At 40.3% G+C, this 15,758-nt stretch overlaps 1 protein-coding gene across 1 annotated transcript in view; it reads right to left on the bottom strand.

The window, feature by feature from the left end:
* Positions 1–898: 898 nt before the first annotated feature.
* Positions 899–15,758, bottom strand: part of PRKCI (protein kinase C iota) — a 60,956-nt gene continuing 46,096 nt past the window's right edge. The window contains exons 13-18 of the mRNA XM_053311279.1: positions 10,741–10,828; positions 9,010–9,135; positions 6,026–6,105; positions 4,646–4,735; positions 4,110–4,225; positions 899–3,529 (exon numbers count right to left, since the gene is read on the bottom strand). Of these exons, the coding sequence (XP_053167254.1) occupies positions 3,442–3,529; positions 4,110–4,225; positions 4,646–4,735; positions 6,026–6,105; positions 9,010–9,135; positions 10,741–10,828 (588 nt within the window). The 3' untranslated portion in view covers positions 899–3,441. The remainder of the gene's footprint in view (positions 3,530–4,109; positions 4,226–4,645; positions 4,736–6,025; positions 6,106–9,009; positions 9,136–10,740; positions 10,829–15,758) is intronic.

Here is a 15,758-nt window from a genome sequence, read left to right as displayed (position 1 = left end):
CTGGAGAGTGGGCCCCAATGGCAACAAAAAGGATGCTCCTAGCCACAGATGTCCTCTTGCCATTATTAGCCTGGGAGTTCTCCTCCTTTCTGTGGCTGGTTCTGGCTCTCCTCCATGAGCCATACAGCAAATAATGCAGCAGAAGCTTCTCGCATCAGGGTTATACTGCCAGGTAAACAGATTTTGAATCTGGCTGCTAGCACAATGAAAAAAGTTCACAGAACTGGAGATCTGGGAAGGTTGTTGCTCCAAAGCATGAAGTCATTTGAATAGCCTTGCCTCAAAATGAAGTGAAAGAAGTTACCCGGTCTTAGATAACCTTCACTGCTGCAAGGGAAAATATTTGGCTTTTTAAAAGCTATTATACATCCCTGCCAACGGTATGGTGGGAGATAAAGTATCTGTAGTCTCTTATGCTACAGATACTCAATATTTAGTCCAAAGTGCAGCAACTGTGCCTTCCGACATTCCTAATACAGTACTAAATGGAAAATGTTCCTTGGAAAAAACCAAGGCACAACTTTGTACTCTAAGTGATGTGTCTGAACCCATATCCTTTCTCCAGAGCAATTCCATGTATTGGGAGTGTTGACAGACAGGAACAAGCACTGGTGTTGTGTTTGCAACCCTCAGGCACTCTGAAAGCAATCCAAAAATTATGGTGCAAGTATTCCTTTAGATTTCATTTTGTTTCAAATAATTTCCCCCAACAAACAAACCTCTCAGCTACTTAGCATTTGCAAGTCTTAAATCATGCTTGCCCTGTACAATAGATTGCAGATTTATAGACTCCCACAGTGTATCAGGATTTTTGAGTTTGTACTCAGAGAAGATTGAATTTTGTGTTCACTAATCAAAGAGAATACTTGCAAAGAATACCAAAAAAGCAACACAGGAGTTAAACAAAAAGCCCTGCTGAATTTTATTGTGAAACTTAAAATAGAAAGTAAAAAAAATGTGCAGAAACATAAGAGATTACACAATATTCAAGACTGTAATATGAAGAAAACCACGCACAATACAAGATGAAGAACTCACCAGTTCAATTTTTATATTAAAATAAGATAATTCCCCAAATATCATGCTGCATTATCTGTCCGTGACTGAATTCCCTGTTCAATATTTTAAGACAGTATCTAAACATTTGACATAATATTAAAAAATATTAACAATTTAATACCATGGCACTTCCTTGAAACACATTTAAAAAATTCATTTCAACATATCACTCAAATCTCTGCAAGAGGTGACACTACAACACAGAATGTGTATTACACACAGATACACAAGAGGGGGGAAAGCACATTGTAACATCCGAAGTCCATTGCTATTGTGCTTGGAATCAGAAAAATCTTGGATGTGAGAATTTTACTCTCTACAGTTGTAGGAGTCAGAAAACGTACCTCTGTTGTAAAGCCATGTTGTACCGTGCAGCTTATGAAGTGAAGCCACTGTTAGTAGACCAATTTCAGACACTTTAGAAAGGGACTTTGAAAAGTGAGAGGGTAAATAATAGCACATACACACATCTAAGAAGGGTGCTGGGGGCAGGAAGGATTTAAACCCAAAGATGACTAGTCAGATCTAAAACATAGCATAGTTGGTATTTTTAAGTGTACCCTGCAACTGACAGGAGCAAACTCAAGTAGTAAGGGCAAGTACCAAGTTGGATCAACTCCACCGCTTCAACATATTAGCATTTTAAAAGTACAATGAAGGTAACTTGTACTATTTAAACAGGTAATTTTGTAGTCTTTATGCACAAATGTACCATAGATTTTAAGTGGACTTAACTCTCCCCCTGCCATTTAGTTATCATAGAAGGCTAACTATGATATGCTTGGTCTGGGATTATTCAGTTAAGCCCACCCAAACTATATTAAGCAGTTTTGCATCAAACATTTAAAACAAACAAAATCCCTTCTTTTCATCAGCATTTTAAAATCAAGCAGTATACAAAGCTGGCACATCTAGTTAGCCAGCTCCTTGAATTTTATAATGCAGCACACAAATTGTACTTTGTATGTTATATTAGTCACCTTTAGAACTTGCATTTTCACAGTCACCGAGTTGGTTTGAACTTTACATTTATTTTTGCACTGTCTTAATGAATGTGGCTCCATTAAGGACATCTTGGCAAACATCATGAGAAGATCTCAAGTGTTAGTTTCACATTGGTATACTAGAATTATTTTCAAACTTTATAACCACAAGACAAGACTACTAGCTGTTTGAATCTATCGTGAAAATAACTGCTGGCCTACCTCAACAAGATTATGCAGAAAAATGGCATGAGGTTTTATTCTGTGAACATCAGCTGCCTATTTGTGCCAAGTACTATTGTTTGCTTAACATTTCCAACCACTGGGTTATTTTCATTTTAATGAACACATCTCATTAGCCCTTTCTGAAAGGCCAGGCTCAGGAAGGCACTCATTTACACAGCGATGGATGTGTACCAAAGGATCTTAGTTAACAATGAAAAGCATGTACTCAAGCCTATTTACATGGTGCTTAAGAAAATCTGTTCAAGAGAACCATGATCTCCATTGCCCAGAAAGTACCTACTGTCCTTGGCTCTACCCATGGTTAAAGTAAATGCTGTACCAATTTCATCAAGGCTGAGATGTATAAATTTTTTAAAGAGAAAGAATCACAAGTTGCAAGAATCAGCGCAATCTTATGCATGTTGACTTGGAATCAGGTCCTATTGAGTTAAATGGTGCTTACTCCTAAATGTGCGTGCATAGGATTGTAGTTCTAGAAATCCTAACATGGAAGATAAACTTGGGTAACAGTTAATGTTGAGCCCAGTTTAGGAATTATGTGAATTATGCATGAATTCCCCTTCTGTCTGGTTTCAGTGTCATACGTTTAATCTGCAACTTAGGTACACTTCTAAACTTAGGGTTCTCAAAGTGAATTTGGGAATATACCTGTGCTCATTTTAATCTGGGTTGCCAATGATTACATGCAAAGCTGACTACAGGTAGAGGGAAGAGGATATGCATGATGCTACAATCCTCTCCAAATCACTAGACTCGGCTTTCAGTCTTAAAGGTGAACATATAACTTCCAGTTCTTGCTTCATTATGAGCCGTAATGTAACAGGTGCTCTTTAACAGGACTTCTTTGAACATAGTACTGCACTACATTTTATGCAGAGTTGCGAACAATATCCACTACTTCACATTATGCAACCTATACGGCAAAAGGTTGTCTCAGCATTAGAGTTAAACTTTGGCAAAATCTGTTGTAGTGTTTTGGATTTCCTTGTAGTCCAACAACAGCATTCCGCTTATAGAAAAGTTATTCAATAGTTCATATTAGATGGCAGATGACAGAAGTAAATGCATTTTATCAATTGTATCCCAACAGCACACCCTTCATCCATGCAGAAACACAGATCAGGAACAAATGGCACTGTTCACAAGTGGGCAATCAGACACATTCTTCAGCAGACATCAGAAGAGGATTGATATATTCGAAGCCTTCAAACTCAGACTGGTCAATCTTCTTCACAATATCACTAAAAAATAGTTTCAACATCATCAAAACACAAATACAATTTGTATTGAGAGAATATGGGGAAGTAATATAACATGCTCCAAGGATATCTGTTTTATGTGGAATAATCTGCCATCTTCTTCAAGTTTTGTAAAGGTGTTTAAAATTCTGTTAGGCCCTTCCCTCCATCAAACTATAGTTCAAGCAATAAATATCTTATCTGAGAAACTAGCTTTGTTGCTCACTCTCCCAGCTACCTCCTGTTCTCCACAGCAAAGCAGTAATTGTTGCTCTCATAAGAAGAGTCCTGCTAGAACAGATCAAGCGGCCATGAAGTCCAGCTTCCCATTTCTAACAGTTGTCAACCAGATGTTTCTGGGAAGCCCTTAGGCATGGCATGATGGTAACAGCCCTCCCCTAATTGCCCCTAGCAACTGGAATTTTGAGGTATACTATCTCTGGACATGAAGCTTCCATTTAGTTACCAAAACCCTCTAGTCTACAGGCCTCTGTCAATACTAGACCTGTAAGATCATAGAAGAACATTTCATCTGATTTGGTTTCCTTTCTGATTTACCACACTGAAAAGCTCATTTACTTACTCATCATCGGGAGTGAGTTGAACAGGCTCATTAGTGAACTGGGAATCGAAATTGTCCAGACCAAATTCTCCAGATATGTTTGGTTTAAATGGAGGAACCACCTGTTTTTGTTCCATCTAGGAATAAGTTCGACCAGCATTAGAGAGTAATCTTTTAGAAAGAATAGTGTAGGAACTGGACACAATATTGCTAAAGTAAAGTTAATTCACATTTCTTTTGCCAAGACTGAATGTAGGCTACAGGGCTTTCAGCAAATTATTGTCATCTGTCTGCTTTACAACAGTGAACACAGATCACTATTCAGCACTCTTCTGCAAAACTTCAGAATGCATGTTGACCAATGGCATAGATTTTTTGTGCTCTCATGAAGCACTGGGATGAACATGGTACTGCAGCACGCACACACACACACACTGCACTGAAAGTATTTCAAAATACAGATCTTCACTTTCAGTGGCAGAAGGCATTTCACCAAGACAAGGTGTCGGAAATACATTGCAATTCTCTTACCAGAAATATTTATAACGTATACTTACCATATCCCAATCAACATTACGAAAAAATGGATGTCCCTGAATGTCCGCAAACCCTGTCTGAGGATGGCATCCTAAGCGTTCTTTTGGATCCTGGGAGTTAAGAATTAAGCATTAGGTTGCTGAGTGAAGCATTACCAAGTAATACTATTGTAATGAGGCCAGATATTACTGTATGCTAAGGTTGTATGCTATTTGTACCTTTGATTCTGAATTTTGTTCAACACTATTGAACACAGTTTATTTCCTTAATACAGGTGAAACTCGGAAAATTAGACTATCGTGCAAAAGTCCATTAATTTCAGTAATGCAAATTAAAAGGTGAAACTGATATATGAGACAGACGCATTACATGCAAAGCGAGATAAGTCAAGCCTTAATTTGTTATAATTGTGATGATCATGGCGTACAGCTCATGAAAACCCCAAATCCACAATCTCAGAAAATTAGAATATTACATGGAACCAAGAAGACAAGGATTGTAGAATAGAACAATATCGGACCTCTGAAAAGTATAAGCATGCATATGTATTCAGTACTTGGTTTGGGCCCCTTTTGCAGCAATTACTGCCTCAATGCGGCGTGGCATGGATGCTATCAGCCTGTGGCACTGATGAGGTGTTATGGAAGACCAGGATGCTTCATTAGCAGCCTTCAGCTCTTCTGCATTGTTTGGTCTCATGTCTCTCATCCTTCTCTTGGCAATGCCCCATAGATTCTCTATGGGGTCAGGTCAGGTGAGTTTGCTGGCCAATCAAGCACAGTACACTGTATACTTTTCAGATTTGGGGTTTTCATGAGCTGTACGCAATGATCATCACAATTATAACAAATTAAGGCTTGACTTATCTCGCTTTGCATGTAATGCGTCTGTCTCATATATCAGTTTCACCTTTTAATTTGCATTACTGAAATTAATGGACTTTTGCACGATACTCTAATTTTCCGAGTTTCACCTGTATCTCTCCTTACTTCCATGATGGAACTCACAGTGGAAGAAAGGCTTCCAAGGAGCCTGTAAGATGAACCCCTTAGAGGATGGAGTGGGAAACTCATAGGAACATAGGAAGCTGCCATATACTGAGTCAACCCATAGGTCCATCTTGGAACCTAGATGCATTTCCCACTCTAATCCTCTAAGAGAAAACCCCTTAGAGGATTAGAGTGGGAAATGCATCTAGGTTCCAAGATGGACCTATGGGTTGACTCAGTATATGGCAGCTTCCTATGTTCCTATGAGTTTCCCATCCAGGCAATGATCACACCCAAACCTGTTTAGCTTCAGCAAAGCTGCTGCACCATGTACTTCATCTCAATTTCCTACCTGCAAGATGCAAATCTAACCCAAACAGATTTCAAATGAAACATGGTATGCAGTCTTACCTTGTTAAGAAAGCTTTTTAGAACACTTGCTGCCTTCACGGAAAGAGATCGTGGGATACGAATTTGCTTCTCCAAAATAACTAGGGGGGAAATTAAATTTTATATTTTAGAATTATATTTTAGCTTTCTAAAAACAAGCCCGGGATTGGGATACAACAAAAAAACCTACTTATCACATTGGTCTAAATTTTTTATTAAAACCAGAGACTGTTCATGCCAAGTGGGAGCCTTTTATCCATGAAACCTGATGCCTGAAAGCTCCTATGAAATATGCTTTTTGGTATGTTATTGGCATATCTTTTGTATTTCAAATAAATTATAATTTATGCAAATATGTACTTGGGTAGATCAAGCCAACTGTAAATTTATTTACTTTTTAAACATCTAAATTTGCAAATCAACATTAAAAAGAAAGAAGAAACCCTCAAGACAAAAAGCAAGCTCAGGTACCTCAAGGTAATGCTACAGCAGGGGTGGGTAGACTTCAGGCTCACAGGATCTATTTTGTTTTTTAAAATGTCTTTCTAACCCCAAAGTCCAGTGGCATAGTAACACTGAGGATGTTCCTGGAACGGGATCAGAGGTGACAGTGCCTGCCTAGCCACCCACCCACCGCCAGCCTGCCTCTCTTTGCTGGGCTATAATGTGGTCTAATGTCATCACTGCAAGGTGGTGGTAAAAGCAGCCGTCAGAGAGGGTGCAGAAGGGCACAGCAGGTGGCCTCCGAGCATCGGTGGTCCATATGCAGCTGTACCACCTGTCTTTATAGCTACGCCCCTGCCAAGGTCCAACCATTAGAGCTAGGTACAAAATGGGAGCTTGATGGAAAGGTAGGCATACATGTAGAATTATGTCACATGTTATTTGAGCATGTGCTATGCCCAGGAATTTGTTTTCAGTACCGGAACTGAACTCACAAGCCCCTTCACACCAAAATCCACTTCTGGTTCCCCATCCGCCCTGCCCCCAGATTTGCTTCAGCAGTCTTTTAAAAAAAATTGTAAATGATGTTGTTCCTCATTATACTGGCACAGTAGTGCCAGTATAGTTAAATTAAGTTATTTCAACATTTGACCATGATAAGCCTCGAGCATTCTATTGGTAATTAAGTCAGAACTGTTAGATCTGCCCAACTATATGGAGACATCAACTAGGTGACACCACCGCTCCAAATTTGGTAAAACACAAGGCAGCAAAGTGCCTTTGAACATGAACTTTCTACATCAGAGATAAACTTCATATCAATACGGAGGTGCCACTTAGCCAGCAGAGATAAGAGCCACTGTTAAATTTCCATTTCCCACATGCCTGATCACATTTTCCTTTTTAAAAAGCCTGCACATTCATCCATCCAAAAAACTTCAGTTTAAAAGGAGAGTTAAGCTTTTAATTTTCACTTGTTTTGGAACTGGCAAGTTAAGGTGCCCCTCTTAAGCTCCATACCAAATAAAGCTGTCAAGACTTGGCACAATAGTATATTATACTACTTTAGAAATAAGGCTCTACACACCCACACTCTACCTTGGTCTTTCAGCTTGAGATTGGGTTTGGAAGGGATGCAGCCACTCAGCAGGTACACAGTTTCCCCAATGATTTGCTAGAGATGCCCTGATGAATTTCTGCCCAATGCATCTCAACAAGGCACAATACCTTCCCAAAATGTCACCAGTATAGTACATGTCCAATCAGAAATTCAAGAGGTCCTTAATCCTGCCACAACAACTTCCTATAGATACAGCCGATTGTTTTCTCTCTGAAGCATCTCTGCAAGGCACAGTTCTTTCCCCAACTACTATATACTAAAGCAGGGCTTGGAACCTTTATTTATGAGTAGATGTCACCATTACTTCTGACTAGCCCCTATGTCCTTATAAGAACTTTGTATCCTCTAGTGAGTAGACCTCCAACCTTAATTTGATTAGGCCTTCCATTTTTACTTGTCAGTAGACCGTCCACCTTACTCATGGGTAACTCTTCAACTTTATTTGTGGGCAAACATCACATCCTTTTTCAATGCTTTAAATGATCTTAATTGTAAAGTGCCCAGAGACACAAGTTTTGGGCGGTATAGAAACTCACTCCAAGAAACATCAAATTTAAGGGTTACGGAACAGTTGACAAAGACATCTGCATATCAGCTTTCTGGAATTCCTAGCTGTGTTCCTGGCTCTGAAGGCTTTCCTCACCTTTACTTGTGGTAGGTCTACTCAAGAAAGGATGCAACATTTACTACTCACAAGGCCATAGTCTACTTGAGCAAAGGTGGGGTTTTACTGTAAGGATTAACCCTATTCCTGAGTGGTCAGTCAGCCTTGCAAGATTCAGTGCTCAACATTACCTATAAGTGTCAGCTCTACTCATAAGGATGCAAGGTCCACTCATGAGTAAGAATGGATGGCTTCTTCAGGAGTTGGGTTGTGTGTCAAGTAGGGGTATATGGTGTACTTAGAAGGGTAAAGTCTACTTGTGTATACAAGCATGGGTGCATGGAGCCTCTTTTCTAAAGCAGCATCATATACGAGACTGTACCAAATCTTCACAGCTTATATGGCATGGAAGGTAAAAACATAACAAAAAATGTTAAATAAATAAATAAATGTTAAGGAGGGCACCTTAACTTGAAATTTCCAGTGAAAAATCAAAAGCATCTTCTCATCTAAAACTGAAAGTATCTGGATGAATCAATATTAAAGCAATCGAAACAGAATTCCTTGCCAGCTCACTACAAGTCATTCACATCTACTTTCTGTCAGTCCTGCTCCAAATTGGTCAAATATAGGATTGTGCTGAAACTAATTTTGTACTGAGTATTTAATAAATATGAATCAAGGTGGGAATCAGGTATGTGTCAGGAGGCAAGTTTCTTAAGGAACTTACCATTTAATTTCTGTCAACCGACACTTCCTCACTGAATGCACGCACCCGTCAATGATAGGCTGTATTGGTTGAACAAGGTCCAAAGTAAGAGGTTCACCCATACTCACCTTGAAAAAGGTAATCTTCTGTGTTTTGATCAGGGTTATCAGAGCTTCCAACAATATCAAATGGTGATCTGCCTGCCATCATTTCAAACATCAGTACACCTAAAGCCCACCAATCCACACTAAATCCTATGATTTAAAAGAACATTGTGTAAAGGGTTTGGAATAATCAGTATTTATGTTTGACAGAGGCTTTAAAGGCATAGTACAATTTAATAGATGCTGTGGAAAGATGAACAGCGCTTATAGGCTAAATTATGTAATACAGGATTCAGAGGTAATCTACATGCTTAAGAAATTCCAGGCTGTTTCAGTACATCTTCAAGATCACTATGGTCTAGTTTTCTCAAACAGCAGTTGAATTGATAAATGTGTTTCTTGACTATACCACTTCAGACTGCAGGTGCAGGCTTAAATGACTGAATGAATGCTCCTTCATTAAAAAAACAAACACAAAAACCACACACACACACAACCCTAAACACCACCAAAAGTACGCAAGGCTAGAACTGCCCTCCCCTAGGCTTGCACAGAAAACTACCTGCCACTTGGAGTGGCACAGTCAAGAAACAGATTTTGGCCATTGGCCATAAATAAAGTATCTATCTATTTATCACTTCAGCAGCTGTAGGTGAGAAATGGACCCTACATCTTATGTTATCCACGAGTCTCTGTTTACACATATGGAGAATTCAGCACTTCCACCTTCCTTGGCAGTCCTGGTTGTATGAAGGCCTTTGTCATCAGATAAACAGATTAAAAACTAAACAGAATTGGTGATCACTAATTTATTTTTATTCAGTTCTATGCTAGAATATAAAAATAGAGTACAGTAGGATTTCAGACCTAGGGTAAAATAAGGTGGAATAGAAAAGCTGTTTGCTATTTATAAAATTTAAACCAAAATGACAGATCTTCCCTTCTCATTCTGCTTTGGGTACAGTAATTTTCTTTCTATAGGAAGACAGTTGCAATGCTTTAGAAGACATCTCTCTGATGCATTACAATACAGGAGAACCTCAACATTTGTGGATCCAACATCTGCGGTTTTGTGTATCTGTGGAGGTAATCTGTGACACTCGACTTGGCATATACAGGAAAAAAAACCTAGCAAAAAAGGGTTAATTATGCATATCTGCAGGTTTGGGGTGGCTGGAAATGACTTCTGAGGTCATTTCCAGTTGCCATTTTGTGGTTCGTTTACCAAAAAAAAATAACCCTGAGATTTTTTGCTGAAAAAACCTGGATTTGGGACTTTTCGAGGGCATTGCTGAACACCTGGAGACCATGTGGAACATGGCAGGGCAATTTTCCCCAAGTTTCTAGGGCCCTTTGTCACCTTTCCCCCCCACTTTGCAGAGCCTCAAGAAATCTAACCCTAAGTCGCATTTCCTTAATGATTCTGTATCTGCAGTTCTGTTATCTGGGATAGTACCGGAGAAAGGAACCCCCATGGGGGTTCCCCTGTATTGATAATCCACTAATATTAAAATACAAGAGAGGATTGTCCTACAGAACTAATCATGGACTAATTTAGACCAGGGTGGACAGACTTAAGGCTTACAGGAATAAAAGTAGTCTATTATTGGGGTCCAAATCAGGGGCAGGCATTAAAGAGCTACTGGGCTTATATAAAGTAGTGAGTGATATGATGAAGACAAGAAACAGAAGGCCCAGGTCCAAATTATTTGAAAATTAACTGATCATGTCTTGTAAAATAGAGACAATATTTACCATAGTCTTCTCCACGTAAGATCTCAGGAGCAATATAGTTGGGAGTGCCACAGAAAGTGCTGGTTGTGTCTCCAGGCCTTAATCCTTCCTTTTTAAATGGAAACAAGGAACACACTGTACAGTCTCCAAAGGTTTCTTACTTTTAATCATAACACCAAATCAGATCAATTGTTTCAGGTAATATTGTACAACCTGAACTTATTCTATTCTCTCACATCCCCAGCACCTTCTTCCAAAACACTATAAATAGACTGAGGTGTGAATGGATACAAGAAAACGACTCAAAACATAAGCCCTTAATCTGGAAATGAGAAAGTGTATATGTATAGAGAGTGCTTAGTTCTGGGATGGTACAAAATGAAGGTGCAGTGACACAAGTGCCTGACCTGGATGCACATTAGATCCTTTAACACAGCTTTTGAATAGCACAACACACATCAAAGTAAAATATTCTTAAATTAGCCATATTGCAGTCACTCAGCGCATTTAGCAAATCTATGTTTGCTATTCTTTTCAGTCATGCAATTTACAATATTTATATGACATTAGGAGATAATTGTTTGCACACTTTAAACCATTAGATGGGAGAGGAGTGGATCAACTTTGGGCTCAAGAAGTTTGGGATAGCAGAATGAAGAACAAATTTACAGTGCTTTATAAGATCATAGTAAAAAACAAGTTATTTACCTGTACTTGATCTGGGAGTGATCTGTTGACATTCATAAGCCTGGGTTCTGCGCAGCACCTTGCGGGTGGATTCTTCTAGCTCCGCGTGGCACCTGCGTTCCGCCTCATGCGCTTGGAGTATCAGTTATTTGGGTGGTGAGGGCACCTTTTTGTCAGTTCCTGGACAACTGCCTAACCTGATGATCATCTCAAAGGTTCTGTGACAGGCAGGTTTCCCTGCTGCTGCCACTTCAGTCTACTGCAGTGGGGAGGAATGGGAGCATCTTATGAATGTCAACAGATCACTCCTGGATCATCAGTAACAGATAAGCAATCTGTTTATCTGGATTGCGATCCATTGCCATTCATAAGCCTGGGTGTTTAGTAAGTTGTCCCAGGCAGAGGGTGAAGTAGGCGACTGTAATACTCTTTAAGCCTCTCCTCCTGAAATTCACCTCCACTACAGAGCAAAGACCAATAGTGTAGTGTCTCATGAAAGCCAAGTCTAAAGACCAAGTAGCCACCTTGCAAATGTAACTTGATTGAATTCCAGACCAGCAGAAGTGGCATATGCTCTAGTTGAATGTGCTCTTAAAGCATGTGGTGGATCAACTTTTTGATTATATGCTAGCAATATGAGCTCAATGAGCCAGCGAATACATGACGTTGCCTGGATGTACATTGGCCCTTAGCCTTTCCCTTAAATGATACAAAGAACCATTTATTGCTCCTAAAATCTTTAGTCCATCTCAGATAGGAAAGCAGTGACCTCATGACATCCAATACATCGAGTGCCTGTTCTAGTGGTGTTGACTGTTCTCTAAAAAAGGGTTGGTAGTACTATGTCCTGATTTCGATGGAAACCAGAGACCACCTTAGGAAGAAACATGATCCATAGGCATCAGGACTTTGTCCAGATAGAACCTGGTATAAGGTGGGTCTCTATTCTTAACACAGTCAATTCACTAATTCTCCTTGCCGTGGTAATGGCCACTTAAAGGCTGTTTTCAAGCTAACCTGCTTAACAGGGGCTGTGGCCATAGAGTTAAAAGGCTTCTCAAAGATGACAAAACTAATGACAGGCACCATTGTTGTAAGGGCTGTTGCACTGGATGGTATAAATTATTCAAACCTCTTACCATCTGGATGGGAGAACACAGTCTTGCCATCCCATCCAAGATGCATTGAAGAAATTGCCGCCAGATGCACCTTAATGGAAACATTAGTCAAGGTCTTTAAGGTGGTTAGGTATAAAAGAACCTGACTGATGGATGCATCCTCTGGGACAAACCCCTGTTCTAGTGCATATATTCAAAAATGAGTTCACTTACGCATGTAATTTTGTCTAGTGGCCTTTCCCCTCTCATTAAGTAATACGTTGTCTGAAAGCTTACTCGTCACACAGTTAGCTTTAAGGTAGTTAGAATAGGATGCAACACTTTCTCCGTGTCTTGGGACAGCAGGTCTGGGCAATGGGCTAGCCTCCAGTATCTGCGGTTCAACAGTCTGAGTAGCAGTGGTAACCATGGTTGGTGAGACCATCAAGGGATTAGAAGAATGCAGGAGACCTTTCCTTGAAGGAACCATGCCAAGACCTAGCCCAGCAGTGGGTATGGTGGAAACATGTATAGGAGTCTGATGCTCCAATCTCTTTGAAATGCATTCCCCATAGAATTTAGGCCCTGCCCCGGAGCGCAACTTCAAATACTTCTCGATAAGTTGCAAAAAGGTCGATCAATGATGTCCCCCAAGCGGTGAAGACTATCTGTGTGCACTTGGTGTTGATCTTCCACTCGTGTTGGTGTAAATGTACTAGAGACCTGCTCAGGTCACCTACTAAGACACTGTCTATGCTCCCAATGTGTAGTGCCACTGGCTGACTCAGGTGACAAATGCACCAATTCCATAATTGAAGACTGAGGGCACACAGATACCCGGAGACAGTTCCTCCTTGCCTGTTCATGTAAGCAATAGCAGTGATGTTGTCGAGCTCCACTTGCATAACATGACCGCTCAGTATGGGTAGGAAAGCCTTCAGAGCCAGCAACACAGCTAGGAATTCCAGAAAGCTGATATGTAGATGTCTTTGTCGACTGTTCCATAATCCTTAAATTTGATGTTTCTTGAAATGCGCTCCCCACTCTTAACAGGGAAGCATCTGTAGTGACCCATATTTTCAAAACTCCTTCCTGAAGGTTTGTAATGGATGCCCACAATTTCAGAGAACGTAGAACGTGGCTCGGAATAATGAGGTTCATGTGTTGACTGTCCACATTCAGACGAAACACCAAGAGGAACCATATTTGGAGTTTGCGCATCTGTAGACATGTACGGCACAGAATCGCATTGCAGGAGGCCATAAGGCCCAATGGTCTCTGGATGTGACAGGCTCTCTGCATGGGTTTTTCCACAAACTGCAGGACTATCTCCTTTATTTGCCGACAGTGATCTAAAGGCAAGTATGCCCTTTTCATTTCTGTGTCTAGTACTGCTCCAATGTATTTTAAACATCTTATTGGTTCCAGGTGGAATTTCTCCCAATTGACCTGTATCCCAAGGGCCTAGAGGAGATGCAATGCATACAATGTTTGAGAACGTAAAGTGCCTTCTACTACTACTCAAGGCATTGTTAGAGATGACTGTGCATCATCTGGAGAAGGACTATGACTCCACATCATTTATATCAGTAGTCAGAATCTTTAATTCCAGGCTCAAGGCTTCTGCCATCTCTTAACTTGAATATGGTACACCTTGAGCTCTTCAGTAGGTGAAATTGATGGTGTAGGCAGAAGATCTGGAGATGGAACTGAGAGGTGTCTGTACTTGCAGATTCCAAATCCGAATCAGGTGTGAAGTCATAGTCTTCTCCAGGTGATGCACCATCATCTCTAACTAAGCCTTAAGGAGTAGTAGAAGGCGTTTTAGGGAGCTGTGTATCATTGCCAGAAGAGGTTGTCTGTGAACCAGCCGGCACTAAGTGAGGCTTCTTTAAATTGGATAAAAGTACCAGTGATCGAGCCCCAGCAGTGATGTCTAGAGGGTTTTGGCTAACAACTGCAGAAGGTGGAACTGGGGTGTGCACAATAATGATAGAAAAGGTATTTTCTTCCGGATGTCCCGCAGGAACTTGATGCACAACAGAACATTATTGCGCTTTCCTTAAACAATACTAATGATAATAATATGGAAGCCCTGGGGAGGATATCCCAAGGTAATCCTTGTGATTGTCCCAAAGCCTTGGCATAGTGGAACTGTGAATCACGAAGGGTCTTCAAATAACCAACACACTTACACTGAGTAGATGGATGAGAATATGTGTGTCCTAAAGCTAAAGGATGCTGTGAAGGGCTGAGGCCTAAACCTCTTCTCTTTGTAAATAAGATTTTATGTTGTAATTTGGCTTGCTATTCACTGTATTAAGAAAGCTGTGTAGGGGTCAAATGTTTGTGGATCCTGCTCTATAGTTTCATTTTTGAGGGAGAACAGTTTGACAGTTAAAAGTCTGGAGGGAAGGGGATGTTTGATTTTATTGGTTATGTTTTTAAAAATGGAGGAAACCTAAATTATATTGACTGGAAGATTTTGAAAAATAGGAAGTTAGAATATAAGGAGGCTGTCTTCAGCAGAGTTAAAGAAGAATCCAAGAGCAGGAAGTTCAAGTTGGAAAAAGAGAGTACAGAACTGAAGAGTCCAAGTGAAGGAATTGCTGGCAGTGTTTGAGAGAGAATAAGAACTGGGGCTGGAAAGAGCTGAGAAATCACTGGTAGAGAGTGGAAACTCTATGGAGAGCTAGATCACTCACAAGCAATAAGAAACAGTTTGCAGCTGAATCCCCAGATCTGTGAAGGAAAGTAGGACCCGAGGCTGAACAAGGGGCAAGCTGGGTTTGGTGGAAAAGCTGAGGTGACTACAGAGGCCTCTGAGTTAGGGCCCAGTGTTAGACAGGTCAGTTTGGATGTGTTTTGATCGCATTTTATTTCTCCTTTATGCTTATTTGGTTGCTGTTCTGGTGCGAAATCTTTTCAAAGAAACTATTGGTTTAAACTGAGCTATTTTCAAAGTAAAATATTTTGTTTGTATCTGTAGCTTCTGTCTGTTTTCTCCACCCCTTGCCTAAAGCCTTTACCACTCTACTAAAGTTAAAAAAAAAACCAAAAAAACCCACAGATTTGGAAATCTGTTGTAGTAGACTAAGCCAGAGAAAGCCTAAAAAGTCTACTTGGTGGCAGCAGTTAAACTTAAAAGTCACGGGGCTGGTTGAGATTGTATTGTGACAAGTGGTAGCAGCATGGTACAATTCGTGACAGAGTTGATAGTAGAGAAACAGAAGGACGGGCTCGTGCAGGAGACAC

This window comes from Hemicordylus capensis, chromosome 3, assembly GCF_027244095.1.
Source record: "Hemicordylus capensis ecotype Gifberg chromosome 3, rHemCap1.1.pri, whole genome shotgun sequence".
Lineage (NCBI taxonomy): Eukaryota > Metazoa > Chordata > Lepidosauria > Squamata > Cordylidae > Hemicordylus > Hemicordylus capensis.
The sequence above is the reverse complement of the archived record's forward strand: the minus strand, read 5'-3'. Positions and strand labels throughout refer to the sequence as shown.